The sequence below is a fragment of the Pristiophorus japonicus genome, chromosome 7 (genome assembly GCF_044704955.1).
Source record: "Pristiophorus japonicus isolate sPriJap1 chromosome 7, sPriJap1.hap1, whole genome shotgun sequence".
Classification (NCBI taxonomy): Eukaryota; Metazoa; Chordata; class Chondrichthyes; family Pristiophoridae; genus Pristiophorus; species Pristiophorus japonicus.
Genome location: NC_091983.1, coordinates 51,512,049 through 51,527,573, shown reverse-complemented (window position 1 = coordinate 51,527,573; position 15,525 = coordinate 51,512,049). Strand labels below are relative to the sequence as shown.

At 43.5% G+C, this 15,525-nt stretch overlaps 2 protein-coding genes across 3 annotated transcripts in view; both read right to left on the bottom strand.

Moving 5' to 3' along the window:
* The window catches only part of rps7 (ribosomal protein S7), a 439,982-nt gene that overhangs the window by 119,181 nt on the left and 305,276 nt on the right, over positions 1 to 15,525 (bottom strand). The window lies entirely within an intron of this gene.
* trappc12 (trafficking protein particle complex subunit 12) overlaps positions 1 to 15,525 on the bottom strand; it is a 110,258-nt gene that overhangs the window by 13,134 nt on the left and 81,599 nt on the right. For both annotated transcript variants that reach the window (XM_070884942.1, XM_070884943.1), the window contains one exon: positions 3,766 to 3,864. In XM_070884942.1, coding sequence (XP_070741043.1) covers positions 3,766 to 3,864 — 99 coding nt within the window. The remainder of the gene's footprint in view (positions 1 to 3,765; positions 3,865 to 15,525) is intronic.

The following is a 15,525-nucleotide window of genomic DNA, read 5'->3' as shown; positions in this document are numbered from 1 at the left end:
TAGTTACTCAGAAATGGTGATGGCCTTCTTGTTAAACCACTGGCGGTTTGATACAATTGAGTGGTTTGCTGGACTAATTCAATGGGTAGTTAAGAGTCAGCCATGTTGGTGTAGGAAGAGAGTCATATACAGGTCAGACCAGGTAAGTACGGTAGGTTTTCTTCCCTAAAGGACATTAGTGAACCAGCTTAATTTTAATGACAATCTAACAGCTTTATGTTCACTCCAGAGACTTGAGCAAAAAGATCGAGGCTGATACTCCAGTGCAGTACTGAGGGAGCGCTGCAATGACGGAGATGTCTTTCGGATGAGACATTAAACTGAGGCCCCGTCTGCTCTCTCAGGTGGATGTAAAAGATTCAATGGCGCTGTTTCGAAGAGGAGCAGGGGAATTATCCCTGGTGTCCTGGCCAATATTTATCCCTCAATCAACTTCACAAACAGATTATCTGGTCATTATCACATCGCTGTTTGTGGAAGTTTGCTGTGCACAAATTGGCTGCCATGTTTTCTACATTACAACAGTGACTGCACTTCAGAAAGTACTACATTGGCTGTAAAGTGCTTGGGATGTCCCATGGTCATGAAAGGTGCAAGTCTTTCTTTTCTTTCTTTATTTTCAAGGTTTAATGGATGTTGACAGAAAGAACAGGGAGAAAGGCCTTTACTGCTTTTATATGCCTTTTGAAGAATAGGTGAGATTTGTAAACAATGTGAATACATTAACGAAGAATTTCCAGGAGACTGCTACCATTGGAGTGGGGCAACTATGGTGCTGAGTTTGTTTTAAGAATAAAAGAATTAGGAACAGGTGTAGGATGTATGGCCCCACGAGCCAATGCCACGCCATTCAATGAGAAATTACTGATCCTCAACCTCAACTCCGCTTTGCTGCCTGAACTCCGTATCCCTCGATTCCTTTAGAGTCCAAAAATCTATCGATCTCAGCCTCAAACCTACTCAATGACTGAGCATCCACAGCCTTCTGGGGTAGAGAATTCCAAAGATTCATAACCCTTTGAGTAAAGAAATTGCTCCACAGAAGTTTACCATAGACGTTCCAGGAAATGATGTTGCAGAAGGAACCGGAAAAACTAAGCGGGGCATGTGCTACTCAGTTTCTGCCCAATTATGATAAAGGGGTCTTAGACAGGCAGATGCACTCTCATTAGCATATGCATGAAGTCTAATGCTTATTTAAAGCAGCCATCAGGGCTACCTGAATATTGCCTGAGCCAATATGACATCGGACATATTTCAGACACCCCTGGCACGAGGTACAAAGCCCTGTTTCACAACGAAGCAATGTGGAAAAATGAGTAAAATATTTAGCTCCCCGTTTGTTTAATCTGAAACGCGTTATTTATGGCATAAGTTGCAGATCGTGCCATTCGAAGAAATTCTGGGCCATTGTACAGACTATCGCTCAAATTGTTCAGTTACCCGTTCTTTGTTAAATAAATTGTCTGAAGCTTTATAGCCTGAGCCTCAGTCTGACAATCGATCTATCAAAGAGACGGGAGTCACGTGATGATATATGGTACATTTTGGTAAGCTGGCCTACAGTGGTAAGGGTTTTCTATTCACTCCCTGGTCTCAATGCCATTTATGTAGACATTAGGCAAATAAAGACTCACTCTGGAGTGAAAGGACACAAGATCCATTTAGGGAGTGGTTAGCGATGCTGAACCAGAGTAAGATATCTATTAATACATAACAATAATTCTTGGCCAGTAAAAGTGCTTAGACACTTCCAGAAGAATTAAAAAAATGATATTAAAAATCTATACTTCCTGTCAAAAAACTCAATTCCTTTTGTCACCTTTTCCTTTATAAACCCTGATGTTGACAAAGGAAACTTAAGTGGGAAATGTTAAGTTGAGCTCTTGTGCTGGCAGGGTTTCTTCAGTAGATGGCTCTGTGCAGTAAATTTCTGATGTTTCTCTATCTCACAACTATTGCCACTTTGGCTTGCGTAGTTAAGTTTTAAAGTTCAATTTCTTTGAATTTATTTTAAATTTTTTACTTTTAATTTATTTATTTTAATTTTTCTGTTGTGTCATCTTTTGCCTCCCCTCTCTAGGGGCCTCAATTTTTGGCCCCAGCCTTTCCAAGTTCCCTGCTCCTTTCTTTGGCCTTTTGGTCTGCCGCGGAGAACAGAGTCTCATTCCTGACCCATCTAAAAAAGATTGGAGCTGTGTTCCTGGCATCATTCATCTGCCAGGGACGCAAACCTCCCTGCCAGCCCTGTTCTTTATCGTGACCAGGCCCTAAATGAGAGATGAGGGTGAACATTGCTTGAGAGAGAGATGGGGCCAGGTGGGAAGAACAGGACATAGATGGAGGGGGGGGGGGGGGGGGGGGGGGGGAGAAAGAAGTCCTGAGAGTGTGCGAGATGGGGCTGAACATGACAATAGAGATGAGGGATGAGGGAGATAGACAGCGGCACAGAAATAGGGGCAAAAGATAAGAGAAATGGAGAAGAAAAAAAATCTGGAAAGAAATGAGGCAGGATATTGCTACAAAAAGACATGAGGGAAGGGATAGGAGGAGATACTGCTGTTTTTGCCTACATTTTCAGGGACAAAGATAGGTAGGCAACAGATAGGCCGGAAATGGACACAGATCACGAGAAATAAAAGAAAGATAGCGGGAATAGATTGTGGGAGATTGAATGCGTGGGGTGGGGGCTGAAGAAATTACTGGAGAGAGATAGATTGGGGAAGACCTAACCAGAGAGAGATGTGTGGACTGAAAGATGAAATACTAACTGAACGAAAGACACGAGTGGGAGACAGAGATGGCCCCATTATATTGGAACATCAAACCAAGGCCTCTGCCTTCTATTTTCCATGTCTGGCCTGCTCTTTACCCCACCCCCTACTTTCCCGTTCATCTCTATCTTTTCCTTCACCACTCCTCATCCTCTGCTTCAATTATATGTTTAAAAATTGCAGCCCTTTTTCCCTCTGGCTCGGTTCCCCTCCTGCCAAGCTCCCCCACAAAGAACTAAACAAAATCATTCGCTTAAGCAGCCCCATTACTATGCTGCCCAACATTGCTCTCTAACTCGGCTCAAAAATCTTAAGTCTACTGACCCCAACGTTGGCATCCAGAAATTGCTCATCTCAAATTTTTACCTCAGACCCCAATTGCATCATTCATGCCTCCACATTCCACCATTCTCCTGCTACTTTGCTCACTTTCACTCCTCTCTGCTGTGCGCACAAACCAGGATCAACACAAATTTGTAGGTTAACAATAGCACAGATGGCGTCGTAAAAATTTACATGCTTCTGTATTAATTTATTGATTTGCTGCTGCCGCATGAATTTATTCACAATGGTGGCAAGTGCTCTATTAGTTTATTAATTCATTCACATTACTTCGGCAGAAATGCCCATTGGTAACCTTTCATTATCAGTGAGTTGTCATGCATTTTGTTTGTATTTTTTGTGTGCATTTGCTTTTCCTTCTGCAATCACATAGTTTCAAACAAAACATAAGTTATAATTTAACTTCTCCATTTTATTCCATTTATGTTTTAACCTTCATGTTATTTTATTGCCAGCTTTTCTCAACTGTTTTAGGGTTTACTGTCATTAATTTGCTTTTCCAGAAGGTACAGTTCTTGACTCCCCATGTGCAACGTCAAAGGAGATTGACTTGTGCATTATAAAATTCACTAAATTAGTGCTTTAATGATCAAGATTAACGGATAAGACATAGGATAGTCTACCCATGACTTCTTCCCATTGCTCATACCTGTAAAAGTAGTCTTCCTATGCCACTTAGAAGCTGAGGCTCTTGTTCTGGTTGGTATTGGATGACTGAGTGGTACATGTCAACTGCAAGTACGTAGTCCTGAGGAAGAGGAAAAATAACAGTAAATAGTTTGCTCAGTTCTGCATCATAGATCCAATATACCAACCTTAACCTTTTGATGGCTGCAATGCCATTTTGAAAACAAAAGTTGAAATCTATTTTAGTTTGCTCAAAGAATGGCATAAATTGAGGAATGTTAAACAGATTTGTACAATTTGCTGAATTTATTTACATTAAATCATTCACAATACAAAAAAACACTTTCAAACAATGTTTCTCAACCTATTCATGTTAATGAATGTACTTATTTAGCTGTCTGGTCAGAAATGTTGTGTTAAAAGGTATGAAAATGCTAATTCACAAAGAATTAAAAATGAACTTAACCTAAAACATTCTATGTCATAAAACATTGGGGAGTATTGTCAAATCTAATTTGCCAATCAGAAAGTAATATACTCAAGCTTATACAAAGAACTGAAAAAATAGCAGAAATAAACTCATCAAAGGCGTAATGCATATCAATACCAAAGCCATGCAGACCAAGGCTCAATCCGCAGTCTATACCGAACTACCCAAACTCAGTCTGATAGCAGCAGGTGTATGACAATTGTTGGGGCGGGAAAAGCAGCATCAGCCAGGGCTCCTTTTCCACAATGCTATCCTGGTAGCATGTTCTACATGACTGGGCTTGCATGTAATGTTCTACATGTCTGAATAGGCTGCATAATCTCAATATCTAGGTTATTTCAAGACAAATGGTACTAAAAGGTGGCCACAGAATCATGCCTGGTAGGAATGAAGGGGAGAAAAGGAAAGGCAATTAGAAAAATGAGAGGCAGAAACAGAACTGGAACACAAATATCTGAAGAAGAAATCAAAACAGCACAAGACCGAAAAGTAACAAGAGAAAATGCATAAAATGAAATACTCAGTTTGTAGTACAAATCAAAATGAGTTCTGAAACTTACCTGGAGGGTGGTTTGGGGCTTCTCTTCTATTGCTTTGTACACTAAAGTCCCTAGGTTCCTTTGAACGTGGCAGGTCCACCAACATATGAAATGCCAGGTGTTCGTATTGCTTCCTTAGTTGCAGATTCAACGAACAAAATGCAACATTGAGATTTCTTCACATTTCTATATTCTTTCCTAGATTCCTACGGTTCTTAGTTTCATTGGCGTGGATTTTCAGGGGCCTATGATCGCATACATGATGCGCATGCATGAAAACCCAGAACTTGCAATCCATCAAGTTTCAGCTTGACAGATCGTCACTCTTCATATGCATGTGGAAGACGGTAGCCTCACTGTTACTGTTAGGCCCTGGCCCCCTCATCCAAGCATTGGCAAATCTAGGGCACACAGCTAATCTAAGTTTCCTTGACCTGTGAAGACTCTTATACAGTAACATGCACTCAATTATGTACGGCACTTGGGAGTGACCGATTGAAGGACACTAACTCTGACGTTCTCTTTAATCTTGCAGGCCAAGCTTGCCCACAATCGAAGGGAGCCAATGAGGCCTGGCAGAGTGGAATCTGACCCCCAGCCCATTATTGCATTGGAGGAACGCATCTCGGCCCTGATGGGCCCTCAATTTGGTGCGATGGCGGTGGGTGAGGCTGAACCCCCTTGAGACTGTAATGGTATGTTGAGTTCCTTTGCAGCATTTAGCAGACCATTTAGCCATGACACCACAATCCTTCAACTCTTTTCATGAGACTGGCATTTCCAAATCCTTTTCGCAGTCCTGGCCCCCTCCTCCCCTGCAGGTAACCAATCTTTTCCGGCTTTGTGCTTTCAGATGATCAACCAGACGGACCAGAACCTGCATGGCAGCCTTCGACCATGGGAAATGTTGCACAGGAGGAGAACACCTCTATGGACGTCACAGAGAAGACAGTGGCCTCAGAAAGCGGAACCAGCAGCTTTCGGGAGGAAGGCGTGGTCGGGCAGGTGGAGGTGTGTGATGCTCCAGGACCCAATGGCCTGCAGCAACACCACGGGGGAAGGGGAGGTCCGGGGGCCAGTTCCTCGTAGGGAAAGTGCACGCCCGAGTGATGCTCAGCAGCACTCTGATGATGAGGCTGAATTATGGGGTTGTTGCAAGACCTCAATGTTTGCACCTGCCTCTCAGCAGCCCACCGAGCCCATTTTTGGTAGAGACTAACGGATGTATGATGCAATGTGACCATGGGGTCTCGGACATGGTGGCACGGGCTATGGCTGATGTTGCAGTAGCCATTGAGCACCAGGCCGAAGCTATTGGAAGCCTGCATAATGTAATGGCGTCGGTGTGTGGTGTGCTGCAGTTGCAGTCTGTGTTAATGCAGAGGCAAATTGCCACGGACGCACTGATTGCTGCCATCGTGTCTGGGGCCCCATTAGTTCAACGGGGACCTAATGTTGCCGAAGCAGGGCAGCAATCTGTGCTCACCCAGATTGCTCCAGATGCTGAGGCTCTGCCCCGGGGGAGTAGCAGTGTGTTGGGCCTGTTGGAACCCGATGTCCTCTCTCAGGACAACATCATTCCGCCTTTGCACCTGCCGCTCTCTGCAATTTATCCACACCAGACTGCTGCCGCCCATGCTGAGCTGATGCAATCTGCCGCTGGGCCTTCCAGGGCTTGAGCTGGTTGGGGACGTCCTGCTAGGTCATCATGTGTGGCAGCTCAAAATGAGAAACTGACTACCGCCTTGCTGCAGGCCCCGAGACCCCCATTGAGAAGCAACAGTAGGATTGGGGAAGGGAAGGGAAGGTGTTGGAAAGCACTAAACAACTGGGGGATGGTGGCCACAGATGCTGGCCTTGTTAAAATCTGAACTCATGCAAATAGTTTCACTTGGATGAACCAGCAAACAATTGTTTGATAATTGCCAGAGATGGCTACCTTGTTGGAAAATGATCTCATGTAAATCATTGCACTTGGATGTCGCTGGGAATATTTGAAGGGGTCTAGTGGGTTTGATTATTTGCTGAGGATTATGGTGTTATGTTGTGTTATTTTACAACACACTATGGTTTTTCTGTTAAATAAATGAATTTTTGATTTTTGAAGTCTTCGTCGCAGGACGACATGGTGTGCCATCACTGCCCTCATTGAGTTACAGTGGTAACAGCGATACACGAGTTGACAATGTTAATGACCTGAAGCTCACCAATGTTTGAGAAATCCTAGTCAATCTGAGTAGTTAACACACACAGCACGCCAACACCTACGTACTGTGCGAGGACCAAACGCTGCACTGACTGCGACCTCTGTGCTCCAGCTGCAACTCCGTTTAAATGCCGCACCAGAATCCTAACCCGCCTTGTGAACGACAACTTTTTGTGATGTCTTGGTCGGCAGCCGGAAAGTGAGGTGGCAAAAGTGAATTTGGCAAGAAGTCATGATTTCCATGGCGTTAGTCTGTGGGGCGGCAATTCTTTATGCCCTTGAAAAAACAGAACCGAATTTCGCACCAGGCGTTAACGCTGGCGCGAAGCCGCTGCCGCCCAGTCAACGCATACCGCCGACGTTATTACCTGGCGTTAGCAACCGAATTTCAGTCCCCTATTGTCCTACAAGTACGCCTCACGTCTACTCCTTGCAATGAGTTTATTATTTTACCTGCCAATGGGGATGTGGTGGCCTATTTGTCCCCTTTTTAAATATAGGTATTATGTTTGTCTGTCTCCCTGCGGATCCTTCCCAGCACCCAATGCTTTTTTCATGATTATAGCCAATATCACAAAATATGTGTTCCTAGTCTGCTTCAGCACCCTAAGATAAGTGCCATCTAGCCCAGGAAGTTTGTTACTCTTCAGTCTCTAACATATCAAATACCTACCTCGACACAGATCCCTAAATCCTACAGAATATTGGTTGTACTATGATAATTGGACAATAGTATTTTCTCCCCAATGAAAACTTAAAGAAAATATTAAATAATTCTATTTCCCCTTCATCTTTAATTACTTTACCACTTTTACCCATACTATTATCATACTGAGAATATGTTTTATTATTGTTATGCTGAATTTGTACAAGACTTTGGCTAGGCCACGGTTGGATTCTGTGTGCAGTCTAAGCAACTTATTACAAGAAGGACATTAGACTCAAGGAAACAGTACAATAAAGGTTCACTAGAATGATACCAGGAGTGAAAGTTTATGAAAAAAAACAAGAAAAATTGGGGCTTTGTGTACTGAATAAAGATGATCAAGGAGGAATCCAATAGTAGTTTCCATTAAAACCCTTAATAATGGAAAATAGTCAAGAAAGAGTGTAGTGCAAGATCGTTTCCACTGGTTGTGATAAACTCGGTATGATCACTAAAAGAATAAAATGGGAAGATAAAAGTTTTTATGTACACAGGTTATTAAGAACATGGAATGGTTACTGCAAGTGGTTATTGAGGCAGAGGCTATGACATAATTTAAAAAGGGAATTGGTTTAATTATTTGAAAAGAAAAGATGTAAGAGGATGTGGAGAAAGAACAGGGAAATGAGACTAGAGTATACAGCTCCAGTTGAAGTGCTAGTACGAGCACATGCATGAAGGGACACATTTCCTCCTGTGTTTGTAGCAAATTCTATGATTATGATCCTTTGCTTTGTTCATCTCTAGGGTTCTCTTTGCACCCAATATCCTTCCCCTTTCCCTATATATTTCACCTCCTATTTCCTTGTAGGATGTAGAATGCTATTTTCTTTATTTTAATTTTAATTGTTCTATTCAGCCATGTTTGGGACTACTTGCCCATCTTACACTTAATATTCTTGGCTACATACAGGTTGCCAATTTATTACAAAAGGTTTAAATTTTTCCCTCAACTTAGCAATATGCCCCATTTAATTGCTTATTCCACTGAAATTTGCCTTCCTGAAATTATATATCTCTGTCCTGGTCCTCATTGGCACTGATTATCAGATGATCTTAAATTTAATCATGCGATAATTTCTATCCACAGATGTTCTATATTATGGTTAACTTGTGATGACAGTTCTCTTGGTGAGGGCCATAACGAATTGAGAGTCAAGAAGCAGTCTTGTACCACAGTGTCTGCTATGGCTCAGTTGATAGCACTCTTGAAACTCCAGAAACTGGAGCACAGAAATCTAGGCTGACACTTCAGTACAGTACTGAGGGAGTCTGTACTGTTGGAAGTGCCATCTTTCAGATGAGATGTTAAACAGAGACCCGTATGCCCTCTTGGGTGGATGCAATAGATCCCATGGCACTATTTTGATGAAGAGCAGGGGAGTTCTCCATGATGTCTAATCCAATATTTATTCCTCAATCAACATGACCAAAAAACAGATTATCTGGTCATTATCACATTGCTTTTTGCGGGCGTTTGCTGTGCGCAAATTAGCTGTCACATTTCCTACATTACAACATTTCAAATGTACTTCATTGGCTGTAAAGCACTTTGGGACGTCCGTAGGTTGTGAAAGGCGCAAAATAAATGCAAGTCTTTCTTTCATATTTACTAGTTATGTTGCCATACTTCCAGTAAGCATTCCTCATTTGTACTGCGTTGGTACCTTATCTATACATATCCTTCTTATCTAACTGCATAAATGGCTATAATGGATGTATGCAACAATGAACTTGTATTTATATCGTGTCTTTCATGATGTCATGATCTTTCAAAGCACTTCACAGCTAATGAAATGTAGTCATCTTGTAATGTAATAACAACTTGTATTTATATAGCATCTTTAACGTAGCGACATGTCCCAAGGCACTTCACACGGAGTATTATGAGATAAAAAGTTTGACACTGAGCCACATAAGGAGAAATCAGGGTAGGTGACCAAAAATTTGGTCAAAGAGGTAGGTTTTAAGGAGCATCTTACAGGAGGAAAGAGAGGTAGAGAGGTAGAGAGGTGGTGAGGTTTAGGCAGGGAATTCCAGAGCTTAGGTGACAGAGGACATGGCCATCAATGGTTGAGCAATTAAAATCAGGGATGCTCAAGAGGGCAGAATTAGAGGAGCGCAGACATTTCAGGGTTTGTACGGCTGGAGGAAATTACAGAGATAGGGAGGGGCGAGGCCATGGAGGGATCTGAACGTAAGGATGAGAATTTTAAAATCGAGGCAGTTTAACCGGGAACCAAGGCAGGTTAGCAAGCACAGGGATGAAGGGTGAGCGGGACTTGGTGCAAGTAAGTATACAGGCAGCCGAGTTTTGGATCACCTCTAGTTTATGTAGGGTAGAATGTGGGAGGCCAGCTAGGAGTGCGTTGGAATAATCAAGTCTAGAGGTAACAAAGGCATGGATGAGCGCTTCAGCAGCGGATGAGCGGAAGCAAGGACAGAGACAGGCGATGCTAAGGAGGTGGAAATAGGCAGACTTAGTTGTGCTGTGGATATGTGGTCGAAAGCTCATTTCAGGATCAAATATGACAGCAAGATTGTGAACAGCTTCAGACAGAAGTTAGGGAGAGGGATAGAGTCAGTGGCTAGGGAACAGAATTTGGGGTGGGGGCCGAAAACAATGGCTTTGGTCTTCCCAATATTCAACTGACGAAAATTTCTGCTCATCCAGAACTAAATGGCGGGCAAGCAGTCTGACAATTTAGAGACTGTGGAGGGTTTGAGAGAAGTGGTAGTGAGGTTATAGCTAGGTGTCATCAGCGTCCATGTGGAAACTGATGCTGTGTTTTCGGATGATGTCGCCAAGGGGCAACAGGTAGATGAGAAATTGGGGGGTCAAGGATATCGATACTTTGGGGACACCAGAGGCAACAATGCGAGGGCAGGAAGAGAAGCCATTGCAGGTGATTCCCTGGCTATGATTAGATAGATAAGAATGGAACCAGACGAGTGCAGTCTCACCCAGTTGGAATATAGAGTGATCAACCGTGTCAAAGGGTACAGACAAGTCAAGAAGGACGAGGAGCAATAGTTTGCCTTTGTCACAGTCACAAAGGATGTGTGGCAGGTGCGGAAACCGGATTGGAGGGATTCAAATATGGATTGCACAAAAGATGGGCACGGATTTGGGGGGCAACACGTTCAAAGACTTGAGGAGAATGGGAGGTTGGAGAAGGGGTGGTAGTTTGCAAGGACGGTGTGGTTGAGGGAAATATGGCAGCAAATCTGCACACAGCAATGATACCAACAATCCAGATAATTTGATTTAATGATGTTGGCTGAGTGATGAAAATTGGCTATGACACAGGGAGAATTCCCCAGTGCTTCTCTGAATAGTGCCATGGAATCTTTTGCGTCCAACTGAGGAGGGCAGATAGGGCCTCAGTTTAATGTCTGATTCGAAAGTGAGTACCTTTGATGGTGCTGAACTCTCTCAGGACCGCACTGAAGTATCAGCCTAGATTGTGTGTTGAAGTCTCTGGGGTGGATTTTGAATCCATGACCTGCTGACTCACGAGGCAAAAGTGTTACCACCGAACCAAGACTAACACAATGTCATGATAAACTTGGTAAGGAAAACTCCTACCGGTCTGGAGTTAGGTAATACAGCAGACAGCTGATTGCCAGGTTATCCACCACAGAACAGACATTGGCCGGATTTTCGGCAGGTTTGCGACCGGGTTTTCGCCACAATTTGATCCTCGGGTACTAGTTTACGGCGACGCTTCCAAGTACCTCCGGGGAGAGGTGCCCCGACATGCAACAACGCGGATTGCGTTTGCAACCGACTTTCGGCACTCTCCCGACCTGTACACCACACTCAGAATAGCGACAGGTCAAACCTGTCGGTGCAGCCCTGCCAGCAGCGGTAAATATGAAAATCTGCAAAAAAGGCTAAGTTAAAGTTTTTCTTTTTTTTCAGCGATTAGATAGTTAAGGGTCTTGTAAATGTTTTTGGAATGTTTTTTTCTTTTTTCCCCCCGCCCAAGGCCTCTCTCGCAGCACTCCGGGCTAAAATTAGCCGAAAAGCGCAGACGTAAAGGCCGAAAGTTCGGGCTAAAAACGGTAGCGCAGCGAAAACGATAAGTTTCACGCATCACTACAGTTTTCATCGAAAAACCCCGAAAGCCGAAAATCCGTCCCTTCAGCTACACACAACATATTGCCTGGCCATAAGTACTAAACAGTTAGAGCCAGATGGCAAATGTAATTTGGGATACTGATCATACCAATGTTTTTTTATCCACAGGAAGTCAAAACTCTGCAGCCACTCCTGTAGTGTATATCAGCATCACATCATCCAAGGGCACCTAATGTGCCACCTTTCAGAACTAATTTCACCAAAATTAAATGGCATGTGTTTAAAGGGGCCGTGACAGTGTGGATACAAAATTGGCTAAGAGACAAAAAGCAAAAAGTAGTGAATAACGATTGTTTTTCCCAGACTGGAGGGAAATATACAGTGGAGTCCCCCAGGGGTTGGTATTAGAACTACTGCTCTTTTGGATATATATTAATGATCTGGACTTGGGTATACAGGGCATAATTTCAAACTATGCATGTGACACGAAACTCAGAAATGTAGTAAACAGTGAGGAAGATAGTGACACATTTCAGGAGGACATAGACAGACTGGTGAAATGGGCAGACACATGCCAGATGCAATTTAATGCAGAAAAGTGTTTACTGATATATTCTGGTAGAAAGAATGAGGAGAGGCAATATAAACTAAATGTGAGAATTTTAAAGGGGGTACAGAAACAGACACGTGGGGACATATGTACAGAAATCTTTGAAGGTGGCAAGACAGGATGAAAAGGCTGTTAAAAAAGCATACGGGGATCCTTGGCTTTATAAACAGGCATAGAGTACGAAAGCAAGAAATTTATGCTAAACTGTTATAAATCACTGGTTGGGCCCCAGCTAGAGTAGTGTGTTCAATTCTGGGCACCACACTTTAGGAAGAATGTCAAGGCCTAAGAGAGGGCGCAGAGGAGATTTACGAGAATGGTACAGGGATGTGGGACTTCAGTTACTTGGAGAAACTAGAAAAGCTGCTCAAAATCATGAAGGGATTTTAGAAAGTAAATAAACAGTAACTGTTTCCAGTGGCAGAGGGCATAAATTTAAGGTAATCGGCAAAAGAAGCAGAGATGACATGAGAGAAGTTTTTTTACGCAGCGAGTTATGATGTTCTGGAACGCATTCCCTGAAAGGTGGTAGAAGCAGATTAAAAACTAACTTTCAAAAGGGAATTGGATAAATATTTGAAGGGGAAAAAACTGCAGGGCCAAGGGAAAATGGGACTAATTCGACAGCTCTTTCAAAGAGCCGGCACAGGCACGATGGGCCGAATGGCTTCCTTCTATGCTACATCATTCTCCAAGAAAAGGGAAATGTTGTTAACAACTCCAGAAAATCACCAATGATTGCTGAAAAAGAATATGCAAAAGCAAATTAGAAAGATATATTTGCCCTGATGTAATATAAATTTTATGATGGATGTAGCATGGCTACCTCAAAAGAATACAATGACCATATCATGACTGCAGTTCGTGGTTTATACTACAAATGCAACAGTATTAAGAGCCATCATGTCACCAACAGCAGTACAAGTATAAGGATGTTTACTCCCCTCAAATCTGGAGAGAAAAAAAAGTAGTGATATAATGTTAATTTTGTTTGCAAACTATACATTTATTTACAATCATTATGGTGGATGCTAATTTGATACTTTTTTGGTAGGTTCACAGGTAATGAATGCAGTAAAAAAAAATTCTGTGACTGATCACACGACGCATTTGCTGTGGCCCAGATAAATTGTACCGCGCTATGTTGTCATCTCTGCAGAACATCAATATGGCCTGAGATAGACAGTATCAAGTCCATTCCTCCTGATGGTTCCTTGCAGAGTGAGCCAATCTCATACAAGGCAGTATAGGGATGCTATAATATGCCTCAGAGTCCCTCAGTTAAGGTGGCAGGGAGAGCGGGGGGATTGATCTGAGCTCCCAATGGGATTGCTGCCAAATTTCTGGAAGTGCTCCTTTGCGAACACTGGGTGAGGACAGGATTGGTTTAGGCTGCAAAGTCATCCTTCATTTTCTGGCAGTTTTCACCTCAGCCCTCCTCAACTGAAAGGATCGACTTCTTGTTAGTGTGCGATTCCATGGCCACAAGGCCTGTGTTTCATATGAGCCGACACAGCAAGTTTCGGTAAGCTATTAAGAACATAAGAATCAGGAGCAGCAGAAGGCCATATTGGCCCCTCGAGCCTGCTCCGCCATTCAATAAGAACAGGGGCCGAAATTGGTGGACATACTGCCGCATACCGCCCGGCGGGAAATTCATCAGTGACATACCGCCTGGCAGTATGCATACCGTCCGCCCACAGACCGCCTGAAAGTCCAACATTGGTAGCATACCGGCAACATACCACCGGAGCTGCACACCGTCTGAAAAAAATGTGGTTTTATGCCGATGGTATGTCAGCGGTATGTAAACTACAATTTTCCTCCCTCCCAGCAATCTATTTCTCTCCCCACCCCCCCCCCACCCCCAGGAGATATAGTCGTCCCCCCTCAGCAATCTAATCCCCCCCCCCAGAGATCTAGTCCTCCCCCTCCCAGAGATCTAATCCCCCCCCACCCGAGAGAGATCTAATCCTCTGCCAGAGAGATCGATGGAAGAGCGCACGTGCACAGAACTGGGGACCCGAAGAGTCCCGAGTCCCAGACAACTTACCCTGCACTGCCGGAGCAGAACGTCTGTTGCACTCCGCTGACGCATCGCTCAGGACTGCCCGGACCAATGTTGCCAGCACTCCGCCCCAGCGGTGCCGGGTGGTAAAGATTGACTGACCACCGCGAGATCGCCGAGGGCTGATTTTCGACCTCAATTCCACTTTCCTGTCTAATCTCCATATTCCTTGATTCCCCTAGAGTCCAAAAATCTATCTATCTAAGCCTTGAATATACTCAACAATTCAGCATTTGCAGCCCTTTGGGGCAGAGAATTCCAAAGATTCACAACCGTCTAGTGACGAAATTTCTCCTCATCAGAGTCTAAATGGCTGACCCCTTATCCTGAGACAATGCCCCCTAATTCGAGACTCTACAGCCAGGGGAAACAACCTCTCAGCTTCTACCCTGTCAATTCCCCCTCAGAATCTTGTATATTTCAATGAGATCACCTCGTATTCTTCTAAACTTGAGAGTATAGACCCAATCTACTCAATCTCCTTGTGGGATAACCCTTGCATCCCAGGGGTCAATCAGTGAACCTTTGTTGCACCGCCACTATGTATATATATATATATATATCCTTCCTCAGAATAGGAGACCAAAACTGTGCGCAGTACTCCAGGCGTGGTCTCACCAAAGCCCTATACAATTGTAGTAAGACTTCCTTACTCTTCTACTCCAACCCCCTTGCAAACATGCAAACCTTGACCAACATGCCATTTGCCTTCCTAAATGCTTGCTGTACCTGCATGTTACCTCTTGTGTTTCCTGTATGAGGACACCTAAATCTCTGAGCATCAACATTTAATAGTTTCTCAACATTTAAAAAATATTTAAAAATGTGAATAAAATCATATTTCCCCACATTATACTCCATCTGCCACTTAACTTAACCTGTCTATATCCCTTTGCAGGCTTTGTGTCCTCCTCACAATTTACTTTCCCACCTAGCTTTATATCGTCAGCAAACTTGGATACATTGCACTCAGTCCCTTCATCCAAGTCATTAATATAGATTGTAAATAGCTGAGACCCCAGCATTGATCCTTGCGGCAGCCCACTAGTTACAGCCTGCCAACCTGAAAATGACCTGTT